The 23,624-nt window shown below is 34.5% G+C and overlaps 2 protein-coding genes across 2 annotated transcripts; both read left to right on the forward strand.

Moving 5' to 3' along the window:
• The first annotated feature begins 100 nt into the window (after positions 1-100).
• LOC113759312 (RNA cytidine acetyltransferase 2-like) lies at positions 101-5,259 on the forward strand. Its single transcript, XM_027301878.1, has 13 exons — positions 101-205; positions 379-469; positions 672-724; positions 2,150-2,287; positions 2,375-2,427; positions 3,038-3,194; positions 3,286-3,438; positions 3,573-3,675; positions 3,754-3,826; positions 3,915-4,029; positions 4,459-4,590; positions 4,772-4,864; positions 4,979-5,259. The coding sequence occupies exons 1-13, from the start codon at positions 101-103 to the stop codon at positions 4,991-4,993; spliced, it is 1,281 nt and encodes a 426-aa protein (XP_027157679.1). The 3' UTR covers positions 4,994-5,259.
• Positions 5,260-11,357: 6,098 nt separating this feature from the next.
• Positions 11,358-21,931, forward strand: LOC113762339 (squamous cell carcinoma antigen recognized by T-cells 3). Its single transcript, XM_027305738.1, has 16 exons — positions 11,358-11,705; positions 11,966-12,099; positions 13,641-13,698; positions 14,273-14,488; positions 14,667-14,942; positions 15,525-15,659; positions 15,737-15,862; positions 16,885-16,929; positions 17,305-17,412; positions 17,529-17,671; positions 17,823-17,946; positions 18,968-19,042; positions 19,174-19,533; positions 19,667-19,759; positions 19,959-20,118; positions 21,295-21,931. The coding sequence occupies exons 1-16, from the start codon at positions 11,439-11,441 to the stop codon at positions 21,564-21,566; spliced, it is 2,592 nt and encodes an 863-aa protein (XP_027161539.1). The 5' UTR covers positions 11,358-11,438; the 3' UTR covers positions 21,567-21,931.
• The last annotated feature ends 1,693 nt before the right edge of the window (positions 21,932-23,624 follow it).

Here is a 23,624-nt window from a genome sequence, read left to right on the forward strand (position 1 = left end):
TCCTCCGTCTTCTTTTCTTCAGAGTAAAAACGAGCTTGAGAGCTTAATTACGTCATCCTTTTGCCTTTTTTTTTTTTTTTTGGTGGGGGGTGGGGAGTTCATGAGTTTTTACTGCTTTGAACTTAGAGCTGAAGACTGCGAACTTTTTGCTGTTGACATTCCGGCGCTGCTAGAAGACAAGGAAACTTACTCAAAGTTCTTTCAGGTAAGGTGCTTCGTTACTTTCATCTAAGACGTGAAATAGATAGATAATACGGAATAATGATAATAAAAATGCAGGAAAAAATTAAAGATAGATATACTAGTAGATCATGCATCAAGTAAACGCTGTAACTGTGATTTTTTTGTTTTTGGTTTTATAATTTTGATCTTAACTAGATTCTGCTTGAAATGAGTGGAGATTTTTTCACTGAAGAGCGGTTGAGCTCGATGGCCAGTAACCCGAGGCACCAGCTTTACGTGCTTATGGGTTCGTACGTACATTGTAGTTCCTACGTAATTTCATCTAATTTTCTCTCTTCCTCTTTCTCTCTGGGGGTTGCTCTTATCTGATGCAGTGCATATGTGTGTTATTTTTGGTCTTTAATATGTCATTAAGCATTTATTCTAGTCACGTTTATATTAAGCCGATGTTGTTTCTTCTTTTATGTTATGTTATGAACTTCAAGCAGGGCCAAACGAAACTTGGAATGCTGATGAACCATTTGTTTACTGTGCCATTCAGGTCTTCATCATTTGCTTACTAGCTTTGATTATTAAAGCAGATACATACTCTCTCTCTGTCTTCTTTTTTTTTGGCTTTTCTAAGATTTTATTTCAGATAGGTACTTTATTTTTGTGGTCTTGTCTTTCATTAAAAAATAAATCACAGAAAATCCGCTATTTCCAGCCTCAGAAGAATAACAGCAAAAAGCCCTGAAGGGGGTGAAGTTAGAATTTGTAATAATTGTAAATCAGACAGCGTAATATTATGCATGTTTTCTAGCTCAAAATTTTGGTCGCCTTGACTCCACGCATGCCTTTTGGGATTGAGGATTTGAGATTCTGAGTTCATATGCCTTTCTCGGCCTTTGGCTTGTTGTCTATCTAGCTTTTGTCCAAAAGTTTACCTTCTTAACAAAGATTGATTCTAGTACCAAATATTGAAGATTTCAGAAGAAGTAAAACAGGGGGAGGGAAAGGGCAGTGGAAACACTCATTTAATTGCAATCCTGGTTTATTGACCGGTTCAAAGATCTCCTAACTCTTTGTATTCAGTTCAGACATTATTGATTAGGAGTACCATAGAATGGTAGAATGGTATTGTTATATATGCCAAATCTAGACTTGGAATATATATCCCTTAAAAAATGTGTTATCATTCGAAAATTTTTCTGCTCTCAATTTAGGCATTTCAAAACCAGATAAAAATTTCTGCCTGCAAAATTTTATCAAGTTGAACATGAAACTATCTCAGCATATAAAAATGTATCCATTATATGGTGTAACTTAGAACTGAGAGGTATAGTATTATTATATGAGAACCCTAATTCAATTTGTTGTGTTTTACTTGAACAATTCTGCTAACCATGAGCTTCAGTAGCTAGCCTGCAGGCTGCTGTTTGTCTGCAAGTGAGCTTCTTCACTCCGCAATTGATGATTTAACTAGCATAACTACTTTGCAAGTTTTTGACAAATTCAATTCAAACGATTTATTATTCTTGGATGCAGGTGACTTAGTGATCGAGAACTTTGAATAAGTATTTTCGTTCTCATGTCATATTCTTATCAGAAAATTGAAGTGTTGCATGCTCTTCACATGGACTTCTGTATTATCTTCGCCTTAAGCTAGATTTGACTGTTTGCAATTTTTGAATCCTTTATTACATGAACTGATTTATGGAAGACTATTGATATTGGAAGGTCTTCATCATAAGACTGTTTTCAATTAGCACTTGGAACACATTTAGATGTAAGATCTCGAAAGTAAGATACTGCAATGAGAATCCTCTTTGAGAATACTTAAAACTGTAAAGAACTCTTGATAACCATCTGTTTTATGAAATTTTGTTGCAGTTCTCAGATTATGTTTAATTTCATGTTTACTGCTCATGATATTTTGCATTCAGTAAATGCACATTAAATTTATAGTTTCATTGCTGCAATGAAGGTTTATCTGGAAGGGCAGATTGGTTTGCCTGAGTGCAATGAGATGGTTAGTGAGAAAATAAATGATTACTACCTGATGTTTCAACGGTTACCTCCACTGGTTGGTGCAAGGATTGTGCACATCTGCAATTTGATGGAGGTAATCCTTGTTCACTACAGTATCAATTTGAAGCCTTCTACTCTAAGGCATGAGTAAGAATTGAGTTGCTGTAAATGTTTAAACTAGAATCCATCACTTCAGGGGGCATATGAATCTGTTGCTCTAAGCCTGTTAACAAGGTATGCAACTTTGACTTTTTATGGGCTGGCACTAAATTATGTCCAGCATTTACATTGTTTCTCATCTTTTTTCCCAAACTCATTAACTATGTGGTTGTTGCGTCGGAAAGCAACCAAATGCCTCAGAAGTTCAATCTTGAACCCTGTGGTTCTAATGAATTTTAGTTTCTTTTATTTCAACTAATTAACTCCTAGAAGCTTTGAACTTAATGGTCCAAGTAAGAAATACAATCCACATTTAACCTTCATTCTCCATCCTTCTGCATGGTTTAGTTATCATAACGGTGCATATAAGACCTCTGGTCCTGTCACAATGGTGGACATATTTTATCAGGAAACATATTATAGTTTAGTAAAAATTGTATGGATTGTTTAAGCAGAATGATTGGTAAACCTTTCAAGGTCATTTACTAACTCATTTAGATGGCAAAGAAGAATAGCTATTGAGAGTCAACAGGTGAAGTGATTAGGTTCTTAAGCTATTCTCTGATTATTTTGTTGTCCTACTTACTGCAAATGCATTCTTGAAACCAAGAAGATTGAAAATCTATATGCTCACAACTGATTATCAGTATTCTTCACATCAATTTCCTAAAATCAAATTCTGTAGATGTTCAAACTACTGCATAAAATTTATTATTATTGGTTCCATCTATGCAGAAATGTATTCTCATTATTTTGATCAAAAGAGAATTATTGATACCAGCTCATATGATGTTATATACAGATACTACAATGGGGAAATGGTTCAAGATGCTGCTGAAGTGGTCTGGTTCTAGATATTATAGCATTCTTAATCTTTCCTCCTTTCACATATCTGCGGAATCTTTGAAATCCATGTTGTCACTTTATTCACAGGTTTTGCAAACTGGAAAGCAGATTTTGACACAACTTCAGAGCAAAAGGTGGAAAGTGATGCATTATCTTGGTATCATCACTGAACCTAATTCTAACGAATTAAGCCGCTGGGTTGGAAGGGACTTCTCTTTGCTGTTTGTGGGCAAAATAAAGGTACTAAATGCTGTTCCTACATTTCTTGTGAGAGTTATTGATTCTGTCTACATCATTATAACTACAATCTTGAGCAAATTGTTGTGCATCTTCTCTAAACACCTATTCACTTTGTCTTCAATTCTCGAGTCAAGGATGAGTCTCAGGTTCGTTGTGTGATGCTTAGATTTCTTCGTGACTTTGATTTGCAAATAAGCAACCATAACAAAGACTGCACTCCCAATGACCTCTTCCGATGTAAGCTGTTTTACTTCACTTTTGCCCTTTTACAGCTGGCTCTAAGATGCTTGAACTTAATTGAGTCCCTTTTAACAGATTCTCGCAGTATTTTTATCAATTGCTTGTCCTTTTCACCCATGCGCATCCTAGATCACGTTTTTGCACTGAGGCAAGTACCAAAACTTGATTTTTTATGCAATTTGAAGTTTCCCAGTTATATTGCTCTCTTTTGCTTTTCTCACTTTTGGGATTTCCAGGGTCATAAAGTTGAAGTTTGATCATGAAGATGTGCATTTGGTAACAAGAAAACCTTGGAGTGAGTTAGACGACAAGAGGATTAACAGTTATATCAAAAATCCCTTCAATCGAGAGGTGAGTTGCACTATAATTAGGTAAACCTGCAAGAAGTAGGAAGCCAACATAATTGCTAGAAAGAAGAAGCATCTGGCTTTTCCCAATCCCCCTCCTTATTTTATCGCACCTCACTTTCACGTAACTGTATCTCTTCTTTGAAGTCAGCTATCTTCGTGGCTTCCATGTTAAGTTTGACTAAGTACTGCACTGGAAGAAGTCACCTATATCTTGTTTTGATATGGACCCTCTCTAGTCTCGATATGATCATAAACAATGATCCCCTCCCCTCTGTCCTCCCCCCATTCTAATCTCGAGCTGTAGACCTGAAGGGATCAAACAGTTCTTTTGCAAATTTTTAGCAACAGCTTTACAATTAAACGTTGGGACTCTCGATTTGGCTACTGTGTATAATAGAGAATTAACTCTGAATTCATTGCCCTATTGCAGCTGGTCCTACACATAATACCAGCCATCGCTATACCCTATTTTGAAGAAAAGCTTCCATTGACGTTATCCACAAATGAGGAGTTTGTTTTACTAATGCATGGGTTGCAAAAGCAGGACTTTTTCCATATCAGGGTAAGGAAAACATGTTACCACTTCAAATTCTGTTGATTTCCTCTATTGAGATGCTATACGTCAAGTTTGTTAAACGTCACTGCATTGGTAACAAATGGGGCTTCGAGTTTCAAAATTTTAGGAATTTACCAACTTGATCATATTTCTACTGATTGTGGCTCTGTTACTTTTGATTTTACAGAAACTACTGAATGTTCCTGAGGAAGAAATAGATAATTTGTTCCAAGAAGTTCTTGCCAAAGCAACTGATTACTTTGATTCCCGCAACCCAGAGGTGATTCTATTCTAAACTTCTTACAAAATGTACTTAATGATTAGTGATTGGACAATTACCTGTTTCGATGAGATCTCAAAGTAACTAGCGGCTTGGTGCTTTCTGAACCTGCAGGTAGTGGATGGCTAAAAGATAAGGGGACAAAAATTCAACTTGCCTGTAGCAAGAGCTTCATTACAAGTTTTGGAAGTTGACGAAAGGCTTTATATACTCTGTTATCCGTTTCTAGCTATATACAGCCAGTGGGATCAAAAAATGGCTCTCCTATCCAGCTAAAACTTAATTCCATGGTTAATGCCCAAAAGCGAGCAAAATTTTGAATTGTTTGCAAAATGTATGGAGGAGTCTGAAGTGCGTGCTGCCTTCTTAGCTTTGTATTTGTACAGCCGATTGTGTTGCCAACCCTTGATCGGTGTTAGTTGTTGATATTACCATATATAACTCTCTTGAAGTCTCCCACAGTTGCACATACAAAAACCCGAGCCCTCTCTCGGTAAGCCCTCCATCCATCACTCAGCCACAATGCCCCACTTGGTAGCATTTGGCTACAACTATTAAGGCAGTGCGAGAGTTGGAGCTTGAGACCTGGAACTTGTCCACGCGATCATCTAGATGCTAAAAGACCATCATGCATTTGTATCCAAAACATTAAAAAGAAAGTGAAAAAAAAAAGCACCATTTCCCTCATGGAAAGGAAAGGTGGAATGGAATGCCTTACAAAATAAGACTATGGTAGTGCTCTACGGATATTTCAAATAAAACTTGTTGATTGATGTTCATTAAAAATCAAGGGAAAAAAAAAAGAAGAAGAAGACTCAAGTGATAAAAGTGTAAGCAATCTACACAATTTGTTAAGCATACCACTCTATTTTTACGTTGTTTTTCGATAGTATTTTAATAGTATTCAGTTTGCACGTGGCATGGTACGGGCAATACTTGTTATCTTTAATCCAAATTAGAGTTATTTTACAAGAAAAATCATATAATACTTACTAATTTTGTTAGTAATTTCCATGAAGGGTATGAAGGCCACCACTTAATTCTTTGGAAGTTGGCTGCTGGCCAATGTGACTTCTCTCAAATAGACCACTCTTTCTTTAATTGAAGTGTGCATATTTTCTATCACGGAAAATCTTTCAAAATGTCCCAACGCCTCGTCAACTATTTATTTTCGTTCTTCACTTTTAAAATATTATTCTTTACAAATTCAAGTCAATAAAATCACATTTGACAAAGAACTCCAAGCCCATTTTCACATATGTAACTATTGCTCCACAAACCATTCAATTTTGGATCAATATTTCTACTTTGGCTCTTTCCAACCCAATTGGTGATTTATTTCCTATAGTTACTCTTACATATTTGTTTAATGCTATCAAAAGACTGTTTAAGCTTAGGTTTAGAAGTTGTCCAATTAGTTAATCGTGATCATATAATTTGCAAGTGAATCTAAATAACAAGTTCCACGTCTAAAGTTAACTGTTGTGATTGCTATTACTTTAATTATGCATTAATTATTCATATTCTTAACTTACGCTTGTGTGTAATTTTTATGTTTGCCAATTTCAGATAACAGCTCATGGCTTGTTAGTTTTCTTTTTTTGGTTCCTATTTAGAGGGCTTGAGTTAGTTGATATAGTTTAATAATCCTATCCTTTCCATGAGTTTACCTGCATAAGAACAGCAGGGATTAGTACGGTTTTAACTTCTGTCTTTCGTTTGGAAAAATGTCGTTAATGTGACTCTAATTGCTGACAACAAAGGAAATGAGAACATCTTGGCTATAAGATGTTTATGTGCTTAGATACAGACATAAACTTGTTGCTGTATAAATCTTCCTTCCATAATCGTCAGGAATTCACTGTTTTGCTTCTATCACAGTTTACACAATGAAATCCCCTTTCCTTATTTTTCTATGGATCATCCATATTAGCTTATTTTTTGTCGTAATTGCTCGGGGACAGCTTTGCTGACTTTTTTTTTTTTTTTATATTTGACATTCCGAACATAAGCACTTGTTCCCCTAACCTGACTATATTGTATGTTTCACATCTATTTTTCATGTTGGAGGATTAGGTTTGCTATATTGGTTACCCAACTTGACTTTGAGGGGTGATCCTCTGTAGAAGTCTAGTGCAACTACATGCCCCTTATTAGTCGGCGTACTTCGAAGAGTATGTCGTAATTGCACCTTGTCTGTTTTTTTCCTATATATGGATACTTAATTGATCATAGTTTTCTGCTCTTGCTGCCAGCTTTGCAAAGAAATAGGGGACTCAGCACTTGTTTTCCGAAGTGGGCTTGGGGAGAAAATGATTTGCAGTTGTGCGTCACTAACTACTTTAAGGCACTTCATTTCATTTCCCGCAACACTATTAGGTCGAAGTACTATACTCTGCAAAGTCTAACCAAACTGTACATTTCATTTAAGAGAAGTGGCACGGGTACGGATTGGGACCCTATCAACTACACTTTCATGATGGACGAGAGCCGCCGGAGGGATTTACTTTAGGTAGCATAACCTTCTCAGATTTTTTTCTTTTCAAAACCAGGGTTTGTTTGGAACCTGAGTTTTTTGAGAATTTATCTAAAACTTTACTGTAGTGCACTGTAGAAGTTTTTGAAAAAATTTTATAGAAGTTTTTGTAAGGTAAAAAATTTTGTAGAAGTTTTTGTAGGGTGAAATTTTTTTTTTTCCTTTTCTTTTTTTTCTTTTTCTTTCTTTCTTTCTTTCCTTTTTTCTTTTCTTTCCTCTCTTCTTCTTCTTCTTCTTCCTTCCCCCTCCCCTTCCCCATTTACCTCCGCTACCCCCAGCAGCAACTCCACCAATGCCACCTCCGCCACCCCTCTCCCCCTTTCCTCTTTCCTCCCCTCTCCCCGCCATCCCTCCCCCACCCCTGCAACAACTCCCCTCCCTCTCCTCTGCCCGCAACCCCTCCCCCCTGCAAAAAGCTCCGCCGCCCTCCTCTGCCCGCAACCCCCCTCCCACCCCTGCAAAAGCTTCCCCGCCACCCCTCCCTCTCCCTCTCCCTCTGCCGCCACCTGAGTTTTGCACATGAGTTTTGTAGCAACAGAAATGATTTTTTTTTCCAATGTTCCATCTCCCTCTCCTCTCCTTATCTTGCCGGCAGAATAAGCAGCAACAGCCGAGTGTAATTTTTTATTTTTTATTTTTTTTGCAATTTTCCTTCTCCCCAAGCTGCGGGAGGGGAAAAGGCAGAGGGAAAGAGGGGAGGGGGGAGGGAGAAAGAAAAAAAAAGAAAAAAGAGATTTTGGAAACCAACATATCGGTCAAAGGGGGAGGGGAGGGAGAGAAAAAAAAAAAAAAAAAAGAGGAAGGCCGGCAAAAGTTGGCCGAAATAGTTACCGGTGCCGGAAGCGGTGGTGGAGGTGGTGGCCGATTGGGTGGGGAGGAAAAAGAAGAAAAGTTGAAGGGAAAGTTTTTTGTGTATTATTTTGAAGTGTGTAAGTAAAAAATTTTGATAAGTTTTTTGGGGTTCCTGTAGCAAAAGTTGTTAAAAAACTAGTAGCTAAAAAACTTGGCCAAAAACTTCACTTCCAAACAAGCCCTCAGTTCATTTATTCCCTCCTAAATCTCAATGGACAGAACTAGCAATTGGCCCCCTATCCTGGGTCTTGCGCATCAACGAGCAGAACACTAACATGCTCATTCGATCAAAAGTTACTGGCCCTTATCAGTTTGAATCATGACAATTTATTACATAAGGTAGCAATTATCAGGAATTGTACAAGATTAGAAACTTTTCATGACTCTTACAATCTTGATAAACCATTTGTCAATTAAAGTTCCCTGTATGAACTACGTCAATAGTAGGTCTCTTTTTATGAATGATTGGCTTTAGTGCAAAAAGTCACCAAACTTTTACTGTTCGTTAAGGACGACATGCCTATGCAAGAAAAAAAATTTTTTTTGATAGGTGGGGATAACCCAATATTGTAATTATCTGTAATTTCAAGCCTCGCTATAACGCAGGTCTATGATTGGAGGGCAAACAATAGCTTGCCAGCAAGTGCAAATTATTCATCAAAGTGTAATTATTTTTCAAATATAGGTCAATCTAAATGCAGGAGTTTTTAAAAAATGATGGGCTCCGTTTGGATTAGCTGTTTTTGGGTTTGTTTTTCAAAAACACCACTGTAGCATTTTGAATCTGAAAAACAAGTCCGTTTGGATTAGTTGTTTTTGGGGTTGTTTTTCAAAAACTATATGAAAAACTTTTACTGTAGATTTTTTTGGATTATTTTTAGAGGTATTTTGGAAACATATTTTTGAGTATTTTTAGAATATTATAATTTTTATATTTTTATATAAATATACATTTATGCATTTATAATCCATTTATATTTACAAATGTATAGAAGTATATTATTATAAATGAATAAATTATAAATGAATATTATATAAATGTATAAATTATAATTTATATTTTTATATTTTTATATAAATATGCATTTATGCATTTATAATACATTTATAGATATTTATAAATAAATATATTTATATATTCATATAAAAATATATAAATGTATTATATTATATATAATACATAATATAAATATATTTATAAATGTATAACTGTATATTATTATAAATGTATAAATGAATATTATAAATTATAAGTGTATATTATTATAAATTTATAAATTATAAATGAATATTATAAATGTATAAATTAATATATTATAAATATATATTAATATTATGTAGAAATGTATTTATATAATTAATATAAATGTATATTTGTATTGATATTATGTATAAATGTAAAATTAATATTATGTATATTAATATAAATGTATAAATGTATTAATATATATAATACATAATATAAATGTATATTTAAATGTATAAGTGTATATTATTAAAAATGTATAAATTATAAATGAATATTATATAAATGTATAAATTAATAAATTATAAATATATATTAATATTATGTAGAAATGTATTAATATAATTAATGTAAATGTATACATGTATTAATATTATGTATAAATGTAAAATTAATATTATGTATATTAATATAAATGTATAAATGTATAAATTAATATATTATAAATATATATTAATATTATGTAGAAATGTATTTATATAATTAATATAAATGTATATATGTATTGATATTATGTATAAATGTAAAATTAATATTATGTATATTAATATAAATGTATAAATGTATTAATATATATAATACATAATATAAATGTATATTTAAATGTATAAGTGTATATTATTAAAAATGTATAAATTATAAATGAATATTATATAAATGTATTAATTAATAAATTATAAATATATATTAATATTATGTAGAAATGTATTAATATAATTCATATAAATGTATACATGTATTAATATTATGTATAAATGTAAAATTAATATTATGTATATTAATATAAATGTATAAATGTATTATATTATATATTATACATAATATAAATGTATATTATAAATAAACATAAATATTTATATATTATGTATAAATGTATAATATATTATACATTATATTATATATAATTTATATAACATATAATAGTTATGTAAATATATTATAAATATATAAAAATATATTATAAATAAAATAAAATATTTATAATATGTATGTATAAATATATAATATTAGAAATGTATATATTATAATATACATTATTATTAATATAATTTATGTATAATATACATAATTGAAATATACATATTAATATATATTATAAAACAAAATTGAATAAATATATTTATAAATTTATATATAAATAAATGTATTTATATAAATATATAATATTTATTTCAATTGATATAATATATATAATATTATACATAATTGAAATAAATATATTTATATTAATATAATATATATATAATATACATAATTGAAATATACATATTAAAATATATTAAAATATAATTGAAATATACATATTAAAATACATAATTAAAATATATAAATTGAAATATACTTATTAAAATATACAAATTAAATATACATAATTGAAATATATTATGGGAGTTGTTTTTGATATATTGTTTGGATATGGGTGTTTTTGAAGTTGTTTTTGAAATACACATTACTGTAGCATTTGGAATGTGAAAAACAGTTTTTCAAAAAACAGGTGCAAAAACACTCCATCCAAACGCATTTTTTCAAAAACTTCAATCCAAACGACATCAATAATATCTGAAAAAAAAAAATGCTACATTTAAAATTTTTGAAAAAATACCTCAAAAAAACAGCGGATCGGAACGGAGTAATAATTCTTTTGAATATGTTGCAACTTTAAATCTAATGGACAAAAGTAGAATAGTACACGAACCAGGAATGTTAGTGGTTAATAGGTGATTTACGAGGGACTAATTTAAAATTGAACCAATTAGAAGAGGACTAAAATTTAAAATTCCCTCGCTTTCGAACAGACGCATAATAATTCCATGGAAACGACGTCGAAACGTCCATGTTCGTGACACCACAGAAAACCCCTTTCCCCTACACCTGTAAAGAGTTTCCAGTGTTCTGCAACAGCGCTCCATTTCTTCTGCAGAAAAAGGACTGAGCAAAAAATGGCGGAAAACGAAACTCGAGATTCACCGCTGTCATTACCAGAAGAACTGCCTCCTCAGCCCGTCGAACAAGTGACCTCAATCAATGGCAACGACGACAACGACCAATCCATGGCCGACGCTCACAACCCTAAGGAAGATTCCGACTCCGACTCCGACTCTGATACCGAGTCCGATTCCGATGACGAAGCTCAACTCAACCTTCAAATTCAAACCCTAGAAGCTGAGCTGTCCAACAACCCGTCCAATTACGACGCTCATGTCCAAGTATTCTTCTCACCACTTACTACCATCTCTCATTTCCTGTAGTGGTTTCAGTACTTCAATCATAGCATCGGATGATGTCGAATATTTTTTGATTTTGAAGCCAAGCTAAAGAAAATATTACGAAAAGAATATAGAGGAAATAGTCTATTATTGGCGTTATATCTGTTATTTTACTACTACTATCAACTGTCTGAATTGTATGCTTTTTCGTTTTTATTGGTGATGATAAGTAACTATGTGATTTTTTTTTGGTTGAAAAGTACATTAGAGCTCTGAGGAAGCAAGGTGATGTAGAGAAGCTGAGACAAGCAAGAGAGGCAATGAGTGCCTTGTTTCCATTGAGTCCTGAGCTGTGGCGCGAGTGGGCTAGGGATGAGACTACTCTTAGCTCAGGGTATTCAAATATTTCCCCCTGATATCTCCAATTTACTCGTGCACTCTGGTTTGCTTTGTGGACATGATCATTTATATTAATGATCAAAAGACAAGTTTTGCATCCTTATGTGTAGTATTCAACTAAATCAAACTTCTAGCAAGTGTTTGGGTAATATTTTTTTATACATAGCTAGAATATGTTTTCAGCAAACTTAAACCATCACTCTATCAGGAAGTGTTTGGGTAATATATCTGATACATGATCAGAAACTTCTTGGCTATCTTTTGACTTTATCTACACACACAGTTCTAGATTTTTTTGTTTTTTTAAATTTTAATCCACCCATTGTGTTTCTAATTACAGCATTTGGGGAGGGAACAAAAAGGAACAAGGGAGGTATAGATTGATTATGGAAATCTAGCTGAAACATTTTGGGAATGGATACAGGACTTCAAGCTGGAATGTCATGTATCTTAAAAGCTTTGGAACTCTCCTTTTACATCTTTGTTCTGTTTTGTATCCTTGCAATGTATTCAAGTTTCTCTGGCTATCCTTAGGAATGCATTCATTTTCCATTGGAGGTCTCATGGTTCCTCTTTTGACCGAGCAGCTAGCATCCTTGCCTTGTCTCTTAAATTCAATTTATATCTATGAGAACTGCAATTTGTCTGTTGGTTAAGCATACATTCACAACTAGCCAAATTTAGGTTAGATACTCCTAAATCTGGATTTGACTCTCTCTCTCTCTCTCACCAATGCCCTTGTGAAACACAAGCATGCAAATGCCTACTGCCCCCCTTCCACTCTTTCCCTATCTCTCTTGCTCATACTTCTTGCTGACTTCCTGTGAAGAGTAACAAATGATGTGAGTGATGACCAGAGGCCCCAAGAAGTCAAGATTAATTGAACTGTTTCATATTGTCCTTCTCCTTCTTCTTCATCATCTTTTTCTTTAAATGTTTGGTTATTGTCATTTTTTTCTAACAATCAATAAGAATTCAATTACTTGTTACTTTTGTCCCTCTCCACCCAATATAGCAAATTTGCTGAGGTGCAACTGCAGTCATCTGCAGAGATTATATCTCTCACTAAGCTTCAAAATATCAGTACATAGGCATTGTTTTTAGAGTGATTTTTGGATATATATATATATATCTCTGTGAGGGTAAGTAGTTCTTTAGTGAAATTTGATGTTTGTGGAATTTCTGATACGATGATCAATTTTTTACCTGATGTTACTGGAGTGTATTTGCTTCTGCCAGATCATGACTGCCTGTTCCAATTTTTTTTTTTTTTTGGTTGGGGGGGGGGGGGGGGTTCATTCTTTTCTATTCTTCTGTGGACAACCTGGGATTTAAATTTATCAAAGCTACGGTCCTAGAAGGTTAAGCTACTATGACAGGATATTTTCAGATATTCCATAAATTGATATATTAGATGGATTATCTCTTTTTTCTTGTTCATGATGTATTTTTGATATGCATTGCAGCTATTACCTTTCTTTAGTGTTTATAGACAATTTTTTTGACTCTATCTTTCTTCATTAAATTATTTTGCAGACCTGAAGCTCTTCCTGCAATTGAGCAGCTTTATGAGCGTGGAGTGTTGGATTATTTGGTTGGTGATTTCTATTCAACTTGTGACTATTTTTTATGTATGTAAAAAGGATTTTAGGGGTTCAAGCTTTCAACATAGCCAATGCTGTACTCGAGATCAAAATTTTAGTTTTTTTTCCCCAATTCAATGTAGGACTGTTATTTCTAGAATGGATTGATAAATATTACTTTTCTAGAAAACACTTTGTGGCATTAGCAATTGGAAATATCTCTGCTGAATAGTGTATCTAAGTTTTCCAGTATTCTTTTGTTACTTAGACGATGTTCAGATGGTACTCTCACTCCCTTTATATTGGTTATAATCATTACAGCTGGTTATCTGCATTCATTAATTATGGAGATGCTTTATGAAGGTTGAAATTCATAGGCTCATTGTGTTGTACTACATGGGATGTAGAATGCTTGAATTTTTTTTTTTTTTTTTGACTACCAGACCAAGGGTTAGCACTGGGATGACTGCCTAATCTTTGATTGATTTCACAATATTGAATTTCAGAATCTGTCTCCAGCCTGGAGCCATTGGCTTGAACAATGATTTGTTTAAGATTTAGTCTCATTATGATTTCACTTTGCAGTCTGTTGATCTATGGTGTGACTACATAAATTTTGTTCAAGAGTATGATCCATTGGTACGCGAATGTTCCGCTAATGGTATCTCAAAGGCCAGAAATCTTTTTGAGCGTGCTGTAATAGCTGCTGGACTGCATGTTGCTGAAGGTAGCAGGATTTATGAGGCCTATAGGGAATTTGAGCAAGCTATTGCTTTAACCATTGGAGAAACTGATATTGAGGTCATTTACATTTTCTTTTCCTCTCTCTCTCTCTCCCCACATGATACACACGCGTTAGTGCATGTACCTAGCTATCTTATTTTCTTTCTCTTTCTGAAGTGACCACATCATTTTAGATGTGTTTTCTTTTGCAATTTCAAGTCTATTATGTTATCATTATGTCTTTGTTCTGATGCAGTCCAGAGAAAAGCAGGTCCAGCTTATTCGGAACTTATTTTTCCGTCAGTTGTCTGTTCCCCTTGCTAACCTGAGATCAACTCTTCTTACTTACAAAACTTGGGAAGCAGAACAAGGGAGCACTCTTGGAGTTGACCCTAACTCCTTGGACGGGCTTCCTTCGAATGTTGCGTCTGCATACCAGAAGGCTTTGGATCTCTTGAATGCTCGTACTCATTTTGAAGAACAGATTGCAAGAAAGGATATCCCTGATGATGAAAGACTTCAAAAGTTCATGGTCTGTACGTACAATGTTCTTCAACATGTTGTTGGTTTGTTTTTCGAATTGCTCTTATAAGGTGGTTCATCGCATGGTCCATGATAATAAGGAAGATATTGTTCTTACTAAAATGTGTGTGTGTGCAACATTCTTCAGCGTGTTGTTCATTCATTTTTAGTATCTATCCTTTGTACATTTTTTTAGCTGGAGAATTCTTCAAATAAATTTAGTTGTTAAGTTAGAAGTTTGCTGGTTTTTTAGGTGGAAATTGGTTAGTTACTGACTTCTTGTATCAAGCTATACTGCTGTGAATTTAATACACAAAATACCTAGGCATTATACCTTCTCTTCACTTTTCCTGCATTTTTTGTTACCTTCCTTGCTATGGTTCAAGCTTGTCAAAGTATGCTTAGTTCAGCACTCAATGGATCTGTTGTTGACCTAGTAACTATAAACCTTTGTAAAATAAGTACCTATTATATTTGAACTTAAATGCATTTAAAGCAGCTATAACTAGTGCAGTTACATCATATTGCTAGGGCAGTTAACCCACTTATACAATCAATGAATTATGGCGTACTTGTTTTCTGTTTCTTGCAGACCTATTTGAATTTTGAGCAGTCAATGGGGGATCCAGCACGCGTTCAAATCTTGTATGAACGTGCTATGACTGACTTTCCAATATATGCTGATCTCTGGCTTGATTATACTCGCTACCTGGACAAAACAATTAAGGTTTTCCATTAAGTTACTTATTCTGTTTTTTCTATGGTAAGTTCCGGCATTATAAGTTGATTAATTCTTTATTTCAGACGTCAAGTACAGTGAAGGCTGTTTATTCTAGGGCAACAAGGAATTGTCCTTGGGTTGGTGAACTATGGGTTCGATACTTGCTACACCTTGAACGTGTGCATGCTTCTGAGGAAGAGCTTTCCACTGTATGTATCTGCTATTTAAAGTCTGATGATGTGCTATGTTTTCTAAAATGATGAAATTTCACATTATTAATCTATTTGTTGATAGTTATTGGATTCTTCATCTGATTACCAGCTTTGGCCCTTAGAATTAGTTATTTACCTTTTCATTTGGTTAGCATCAAAATCCGATTGGATTTTGCATTGACTACCTTGGATTATCATTTATGCTGAAAATTGGGAATATTTAGATGCTGTCTACTTTTACATACTTAACTAATGGGTTGACATCAAGTGATCTCTTCATTATAGTGCCCTAGTGTTATACAGTTTTCTTCAAACTGTAGTTCATATGTGCTTATCATCATGTGCAGTAAAACATGAGGAGGGGAGTGCCTTCTTCTTGCTTGTGATATTTAGTATGGTGGTTATTATTGTCTTATAGCCCTTCAGTGAATTTATTAATGTTCTGACTCGGTATCTGAGATTCTATGGTGCTGGAATGCCTTGATATCTTGTTCAATATTGAAGTCTATTAATACCAGATGGGTGCACTTCATATATTCATCTAATATATGCAAATGCATGGCACCAGGAAAGCAATTTTTTGGGCCAAAAATACTTTCTTTGAAGGCAACACTTATTTGGTGGTTTATGTCTTGTTTGTTTTTGAACGTTAACAACATTATATGCGTTATGTGTTCAAGATGTCCTTAAAGTACACTTGGAGCTTCTATCTTGGTGCATCTTTGCTAGTTTTCATTTCTTAATTATTGTCATTTTGTTGCTTCGGACAAGGTATCTTTATTTGGGCTTCAAAATTCCATCTTCCTACTTTTGTGATTTTGAAAGTTCAGATTGCACTTGAGAGTGAATTCTTATTGTGGGAATCTTGTTTAATCAGCAAAAGAAAACAAAAGAAAAAGAAGTTGCTGCTAGAATAATGCTTCTTGAATTTGTTAATGATCCATATCAATTTATCCTTTATTATTGGATTATTGCACCTGATGATCTAATTTTAATCTATTGAATTCCTTGCATTTCAGGTTTTTGAGAAGTCACTGCAGTGTACATTCTCCAGCTATGATGAGGTGAAAATTCTTCTAGCTGGAGTACCATTAATTTGTCCATCACTAACCATGTGTGCAAGTTTACATTTTCTGTAGAGAGTCAGTTATTGCTAACCTATGATCTAACCATCCGAGTTAATTGATCGTCTGGTTCCACAATCAAACTATCAAATAGGGAAAATGTCAATTAGGTAGTGGTGTTGGAGAATGTGCATTTTTTGTGATGTTTGGTGCTTTCCCAGTGTCAGTTTGTTGACTAATCTGATTATCCTCTATAGATTGTAATCAGGTCGATGATTCTGATTCTTTTCACTTCAAAGTTTGTGCCTGCAATTGTAAATTGATCTCCACTAATGTGCATGTGATGTTAACATGAGAGGGGACACTTTTTTGCAGTATCTGGATCTGTTTCTCACTAGAGTTGATGGATTAAGGCGGAGAATTTCTTCAACCAGTAAAACAGAGGACTGTTTGAACTATGATCTGATAAGGGATGTATTCAAGGTTTGTTTCTTGAACATCATATTCGTAATGCTCAATTTTAAGGCTTTTTAACTATCAATATGTGGTAAAGTGTGCCTCCTCTGGTGTTAAACCATCTATATTGGTGCTTGTGCCAGCGTGCATCAGATTACTTGTCTCCACACCTAAAGAACACAGACAGTCTGTTAAGGATGTACAGTTATTGGGCTCGCCTGGAGTCAAAGTTGGGTAAAGACATTGTTGCAGCTCGTGGTGTCTGGGAGAACTTGCTTAAAATCAGGTTTTTTTGACTTTTTATAAGAAGTTTTCTATAAATAAATAAATATGTATATACACACATACATACATGCATCCATGCATGCATGCATGACACGTGCATACACATAAAATGGCTTAAACTTAGCCCTTTTTTCTGCTTGCTTTTTTTGCAGTGGTTCTATGTTAGGAGCTTGGGAGGGTTATATAGCTGTGGAAGTTGCAGAAGGTCATATAAATGAAGCTAGATCTCTTTACAAGAGATGCTACACTAAAAAATTCTCTGGTACAGGCTCAGAGGTACATGCTTGTGCTGCAAAATGTGAATTTTAATCTCGTACTTGTATAATTACAAGTAGTAGCATGTAATATACCTTATCTTTGCGATCCCATCCTTCTACTCTATGAACTGTGATTATGTTGCACAGAGTCTAGGTGATCTTGATTATACAACTTGTGTCATATGTGAACAAAGCATTTGAAAGGGTCCTGGAATAGAAGGGTGGAAAAACACCCTGTTGTCAACATCATGTAAACTGTAATGTATTGAAGGGTTTCATCCTTAATCTTATTACTGTATTTGCTTGTCATTTACTGTTCTGGAACACTTATCTCAAAATTACTTGGTTTACATAGTGCTTCTTTTGCATGCTACTTGTCCAAAACTCCAGCTGACACTAAGGCTAGAGAAGAGTTTAAAAATCAGTAAGAAAGATAAGGATGAGTTGTTGTCAGTGAACAAGGCACTTGTACCTGATCTTGGATCAATGAGAAACTAGATGTTAGCTGATTGACCTTAATCATGATTTAAGCTTTGTTGATTTATCTTAAAGTGGTTTGACTGTCTAGTGATGTCTATAGAGTAATAATTGTACACTACTATTATTGCGCTAGTGTAGAATGGATATTTGTAGAACTTCTATTTCTTATAGGTTTTATAAAGCTTACAGAGAAATGAGTTAAAACTTTCAGGATGAGTGTGATTTGCGGTTTGAACATTTGAACTCTTAATTGACATCATCATTGTTACCTTATTTTGCATTCTATGCTTGTCAATTTTGATGGAACGCGGCTATTTGGTGCCTTCTGAAAGCTGAGCATTTCCTTCATTCACTTGATGTCGTTAACTTTGCTCCAGAATCTCAACATTATTGGAACTAGTAATGTAAGAATTTTTAGATTGAGTAAACTGAAAATGCATTGTGTAGCTCTGTAGTTGATCCTGTAGTGCTGTCGAACTTTACTGTTCTTACTTGGATTACTTTTGGTACATCTTGAATTGTATGATACCTTCTCTGTCTAAAAAAACAGAATCATTCAGGATATATGCCATTCGTGGCTGCGCTTTGAGCGAGAGCATGGTTCTTTGGAAGATTTTGATATTGCTGTGCAAAAGGTATGCATTATTAGCTTTTGGAAAGATTGAATTTTTGTACATTTTAGTACTTGGAAGATGTGTTAATCATGTTCTCATCTTTTCTCCCTTCTCACCTCAACTCCACTCCTACCCCTCCCAAATAAAAATAGGTGACTCCTCGTCTAGAAGAGCTACAGTTATTCAGGACTCAACAAGAGACCAAATCTGCTGGATCATCTGATCAGAGAGAAACCATGAAAAAGACTCCACGAGAAAAGAGAAAACTGCATTCTGATTTGACTGAGGACCAGTCTCCTGCAAAGCGTCGGAAAAACATGTCTCAGAACCTGAAGATGACTAATGAAAAAGATCAAGTTGAAGCAGCAGAATCGGTTGAAAAAAGTAAAGTTGAAGTAGTTTCCACCAAACCTGAAAGTGCAAGCAAGAGAGAAACTAATGATCAGTCCCCTAGAAAACCGAAACATTACAATGATCAATGCACTGCCTTTGTTTCAAACATTGGTATTCAGGCAAGCTGCCTATTGCCTTGCTTTTCATTCCTTTATTTAGAATTTCATTTTTCTATTGACTTGCATTGTGGACTCATACACAACCTTTTTGCTGTGTTTATTGTAAATGCTAATGGTTGTTAATGACTCTCAGGCAACATATGAAGACCTGCGTGCCTTTTTCAGTGATGTTGGTGGGGTGGTTGCTATTCGTATATTAACAGACAAGTTCACAGGAAAGTCAAGGGTATATCTCACTCTCTCTATCCACACACACACACACATATTATGATTCTAAATTTGAAATGAGAAAAATAGACGTCCACGAAAACATTTACCATTTCCATGTTCCACATTTGGGTTTCTAATATATCATATGTTTGGGTGCCTAGAGATTCTATTGGATGAAAAGCATCTTTTTCTCATGCTTATTCTTCAATTTTTAGGGTTTGGCTTATGTGGATTTCTCTGATGATGCACACCTTGCTGCCGCTTTGGCAAAGAACAAGAAGAATTTACTGGGTAAGAAAGTGAGTATTGCTAGGTCAGATCCTCAGCAAAGCAAAAAGAAAGGAACATTTGGACCTAAATCCACATCAAAACATGGTATGATTTTATTCTCATGTTCCAACAGCAGTGTCCTTTCACTATGTTTTGACACCTTTGATTATATAGCTACACATGTTTCTAATTGTGTCTCCTGCCTTTTTCTGTGTTCTGAATTATCAACTTTGCTATCAGGTGGAGTAGATGTTTCCTTTGGTTCTCCACCTAAACTAGAGGCCTTTTGTTTATTTTTCTGTTATTTAAAAAACTATTGGAGGCTTAGAGACAGAAGAGTCGTTGAGAAGGTTTAGTTACTAGAATCTGGAGCTTTTGTGCAAAAGTTAGGTAGTTGTAGGTTTATGCCAATTTTATATCCAAGTTTACCTGAACTATCCTATACTTCTTGTAATATGTAATCTGGTGATAGGGTGCTTAGTTCATAAAATTAAATTTTGCGTTTTAGCTCTCTCTCTCTCTCTCTCTCTCTCGGTAACAAATCCTTTTCTCTTGTTTGTTAAATTATCAAGGCCAATATCCTTCATCATGTTACTTACTTCGAGAAACCAAATGTTCCCTACTATGAAAAACTTTTACTTATGAAAATTTTGATTGACCAGTTGAAGGTGCAATTCTTTTGAGTGTGTTAATGGCTCTTGTTGGATGAGTCTTTAGCTGTGTTTGGTTGTACTGCTCAAATTGCTGCCTTATCCATTGTGTATAATCTTACCGGTTTATGGTTTGGTGTGATTTTTGGTCCCTAGGTAATATTAATTTTTGTTTCAGAAGTTCTCTGTGGATCTTGTGAATCAGTTGTTGTCTTACCTAGGTGTATATGATTCATAAACATTTTTTTGGCACCTTGTCAGAGCAATTCGGTTCGGATATTTGCTAAACAATTAGGAGATTCAGTTTGATTATCAGGAATAAAAGGCCTGCCTTTGATATTTACTGAAGAAAAGTACTAATTTGTATCTTTGTTTTGCTAGTTTTTAACGGGAAGAACAGTTCTTCATTGCACTGCTATTGTCTCTTTTCTATAGTGAAAGTCAGTCTGATGATTTGCTTTACGTCTTCTGCTGGAATCATTTAATTCCACCTTGCTATATGTGTACTCGTATGGTAAATCAGGGTTCATGTTATTCAAATGCTGATTCACCCATTGATTAAGCCTTGCCCATTTTGGCCTTCTTTTAGCATTTTTATTTTCTTTGACAACCTGAGAACTTGAAATGATAGGGGTTGGTGACAATCAATCTGCCAATGCTGGACAGTCCGACTCAAAAGATTCAGCTTCCAGACCTAAGGAGCATAGTGGATCTCAGGCACAAGTTAACAGCCAAAAGAGTCGGGATGAGAGAGTGGAATTAAAAGGGAAAAACACATTCGCTGTACCAAGAGCTGTGAGGCCCTTGGGTTGGTCCAGTGAAAAGCCTGGGGGAACAGAGGGTGATGGAGATGAGAAGCCTAAATCTAATGACGAGTTCAGGAAGATGTTTCTGAAAAAATAGACTCAAGAGACTGTATATATCCTGTATCATGCCAGCTTTGGTATTTTTCTTAGATTAGTTTTTTTTTTCCTCGATAGGTTTAGTCCTTGCTGACAACTCTGTTTATGCTAGCATGCAAGTGAAAGTTTCTTTAATCGGACAAATCAAATCAGCAGGTTGTTCAACTTGAGTAGTTCAATGTTCTTTAAACCAAAAAAGGTGCATGATTTAACTGCTCTGTTCTTGGAAAAACCTGGCCTGTTGGAGTTATCGGATCTCTTGTTAACCTCGAATTGCACATTATACTATTTGTTGTTCTCAGTAAGGTCAGAATTTCGTGTTTTTTAAGAATCGTAATTCACTGGAGTGTAAGAATTTTGTCCGAAGTCGAGCCTGGTGTTTTGCGTTTATAGCAGTTCAATGTGGGTAAGATGGTCAAAACCCATTTATCTTTTTCTTTGTTCTCTTTTATTGAGGATTGAGGCTCGCATTTGAGTAGATTTGATTTTCAAAGATCCAATGGTGATCTTGATTACCCGGTCTTCAAGTCAAGTTCTAACATCTACATATGCGATTTTCTGTACATTTTGAACTGAGTATCCGTTGCTTTTAATTAAAGTATTTGACAATATAATGGTGATCTTGATTCTTGGGATTTCTTTATCCTTCGGGTAAATTTTTGAAGAAAATAAAGAATGAACTGTTTGAAGGTTGTTATTGTCTTTTTATTTTTTCCGAGCTGGTATTGCCATTAATGAATCTGATTCTTTCTAAGGGGCAATTCTGAATTTCTGATGGGCCTTTTCCTTTCTTTTTTTTTTTCTTCCTTTAGGTTAAGGTATTTCATATTTCCTTCCCAGTTTATTTGATAGGGAGGAGGAAGACTGGCTTTTACTGTAATATATTTTACTGGTACAACAGTAAAGGCTGCATAGAAGAGTGGCCCGGGTGAGAGACGATTGAAGAGAATTTTGTTTTCACTGAATGAGAACACACTTCCAACTCAGAAATTAAATATATAATATATTTAAGATTGATTTAAATACTCCTGACGAGGATGCATAGAGAAAATGATAAACAAAATTTAAAGTTTAGATTGATTTTATATGTAGTACCACTTAGATATGTTGGTATAATCAAACATAGGGATATGGATACGTTCAAACTTTCGATATTTTCCTTTTTTTTTTGGGTAATTTTTATGCTAATTCGAATGTTAACGTGAAAATATGATACCGACAAAAAAAAAAAAAAAAAGGATCGTAGCATCTTCCTAGACTGAAAATGCAGAGATCAAATTGCATATCTAACTGTAGAGGTGAGATAATCTTTTCCGAATTTCTAACCAGAGAATGACTTGAAAAATCCAGTCTATCGCACAGTTAGTGAACCACAGGGCCTTAATTCATCCGATCAAACCTCCAACCACGCTTAAAAGAGAGCCATATCTACATTGGAATTAGGACTGTGACCCTGAGTTACAAGAGTTTGGACCAGTGGAAAATATCGAACGGTTGTAATCAGATCACCCACCCAAACCAATGTCCGTGCAACAGTAGTATGACTTCAGCAAGTTACAAAATTGCAGTGTACCACCGAATTTGAAATCCCATTTCTCCTTTGGAGCTTTCTTACACGGGACAACCAATCTGACACAAGTAAATCTGCAGTCACAGACATCGGTGATTCTTTATGTAAATCCATGGCGTAATGGTTTCTTGCTTGCTTAGTACTGTGTTCAAGATAACAAAGTTAATAAACTTGGCACACTAGCTAAACAAACTCTCATGCATTATTCAGAGCTTTGTCAGTGATTCTTTAAAATAGCTCATCTGCAACTTCTTTTCCCCTTGTTTTTTGGGGTTATCCAACTTTTGCTTGTTTTCTTGCTGGCTGCATTAAATGCAGATATCTTCACTCAGATTAATGGTGGTTGAGTTTGCATCACATTCAGGAAAGTACAGTAGAGGACCTGGAAATGATGATGTACATACCAGTGCTGATGAGTCATATCTTTGCTTGATCAGAGATCATCAGATGAAGCTTGATCAGAGATCATCAGATGAAGACAGCCAAATA

The sequence above is a fragment of the Coffea eugenioides genome, chromosome 2 (assembly GCF_003713205.1).
Source record: "Coffea eugenioides isolate CCC68of chromosome 2, Ceug_1.0, whole genome shotgun sequence".
NCBI classification, from domain to species: Eukaryota; Viridiplantae; Streptophyta; class Magnoliopsida; order Gentianales; family Rubiaceae; genus Coffea; species Coffea eugenioides.